At 48.7% G+C, this 1,832-nt stretch overlaps 1 protein-coding gene across 1 annotated transcript; it reads right to left on the bottom strand.

Moving 5' to 3' along the window:
• Nucleotides 1-467: 467 nt before the first annotated feature.
• Nucleotides 468-1,415, bottom strand: LOC101825351 (olfactory receptor 2A12-like). Its single transcript, XM_005083865.2, has one exon. It carries the CDS (start codon nucleotides 1,413-1,415, stop codon nucleotides 468-470), a length of 948 nt encoding a protein of 315 aa, XP_005083922.1.
• Nucleotides 1,416-1,832: the final 417 nt, after the last annotated feature.

Below are 1,832 nucleotides of genomic sequence, written 5' to 3'. Positions count from 1 at the left end.
TAGTTCTAAACCACCCTAAAACTTTATGGCATCTAGTACAAAAAATAGTGCCAGATACTAGCTGCAAGGAGTTCATCAAACATCAGCCCAAGGCTGTGTGCCTTCATAGTCTACCTTACATCTTTTTCAAATCCCCAAATTCCTTCATACTGCAGAAAAGCCCATGTTCATGGTAAAACTGTGGCTGTGCTTGTGTTGAACTGACATGAACTTCTAGAAGTAAGGAGAGAGCCCAAGAAAAGCAATAAAACAATGTACAAGAACTCCAAGGACAGTCTTTTCCAAACAACCCTTTGCCTCCAGTACTTAACTGAGTCTCTACAGGAAGCTGGAAACTTAGCAAGCAATGGTGGGACTTTCTGTTTAGGAGTGGCCACAACCTCTCCTGGTTGCTTGAAAGGTTGTGTGGCTCAGGACTGATTTCTTTAGTACGCCAAATGAGCTCTATCCAGTCTTCCAGCCCCGAGTCACTGGACTGTCCCTCTGTTTCCTAGCACTTTCAGAAAAGCTCCCTTTACATCCTTGTTCCGGAGGCTGTAGATGATGGGGTTGAGGAAGGCAGAGACAACGTTGTAGAACAAAGCCAGCTTCTTGTCCCGCTCTGGGTCATACCAAGAGCCGGGCCTCATGTACATGATCATGGCTGGCCCATAGAACATGGTGACCACAGTGATGTGGGATGCACACGTAGAGAAGGACTTGAGCCTCCCCTTGGATGAGCGGATTCTTAAAATGGAGGCAAAAATGCAGGCATAGGAGGCCAAGATGAGGGAGAGAGGGACTAAAAGTAAGATGAAGCCCAAGATGAAGTCCAAACGGTCATTGAAGGATGTGTCTGCACAGGCCAACTTCAGGACAGCAGGGACCTCACAGAAGAAGTGGTTGATCTTGTAGGGGCCACAGTAGGGCAGACGCATGGTGAAGACAGTATAGATCAGAGCACCAATGATGCTAATGGACCAACAGATTGTGACCATCTTGATACAGATGAGGCGGCTCATGAGTAGAGAGTAGTGAAGGGGGAAGCAGATGGCGACGTACCTGTCATAGGCCATAATGGCATAGAGGACACACTCAGCAATACCCAGAACCAGAAAGATGAACATCTGGGCTACACAAGCACCCCAGGAGATGGTCCTCCTTGGGCACACCATATTAACCAGCATCTGGGGCACAGTGGTAGTGACATAACTCATGTCTACCAAAGAGAGAATACTGAGAAAGAAGTACATGGGTGTGTGGAGGCAAGAGTCTAGGTAGATCAGAGTGACAATGAGGCCATTGCCCAGGAGGGTGATCATGTAGAGCAGAAGAAAAGAGACAAACAGGGTCATTCTGACCTGCGACTCACTGGAGAAGCCAAGGAGGATAAACTCAGACACTGAGCTGTAGTTTTCCTTTCTAAGGGTCAGCATGGTGACCTGACTGTTACAGAGAGATGAGCACCTTGCTGTTCTGTCCGTGGCCTTAGGGAAGGAAGACCGAAGCAGAACCACACACACAACAGCACACTCAAGTTGCTTCCAGTGATGCAGTCAAACCTTTGTTGACTTGGATGGAAAGATTGTCAAAGCCAGGGCTGCCATGACACTGGGCAAGGAGTTGAGAGATCTGACTGCTCACAGGACCTCCCTAGAAGCCACTGCCGTCCACGGAAGACAAGGAATTAAGTGGCTATTTTTGCAGTAGGGAGCTCAGTCGACCCATGACCACTGCCAGTTCTTTCTACCAGGGGCACTTGTCCCAGTAGGTAGGCAGATCCTGTGCTAGCAGAAAGTTAAGAAAGTCGGGGTTAGCAGGCTGTGGGTGCTTGGGGTCAAGCCAGAGCTGTG

This window comes from Mesocricetus auratus, unplaced genomic scaffold (assembly GCF_017639785.1).
Source record: "Mesocricetus auratus isolate SY011 unplaced genomic scaffold, BCM_Maur_2.0 Super-Scaffold_100014, whole genome shotgun sequence".
Taxonomy (NCBI): Eukaryota; Metazoa; Chordata; class Mammalia; order Rodentia; family Cricetidae; genus Mesocricetus; species Mesocricetus auratus.
The sequence above is the reverse complement of the archived record's forward strand: the minus strand, read 5'-3'. Positions and strand labels throughout refer to the sequence as shown.

What these genes read in the sequence shown, in the direction of transcription:
- LOC101825351 (XM_005083865.2), bottom strand. Translation starts at nt 1,415, where the DNA reads ATGCTGACCCTTAGAAAGGAAAACTACAGCTCAGTGTCTGAGTTTATC.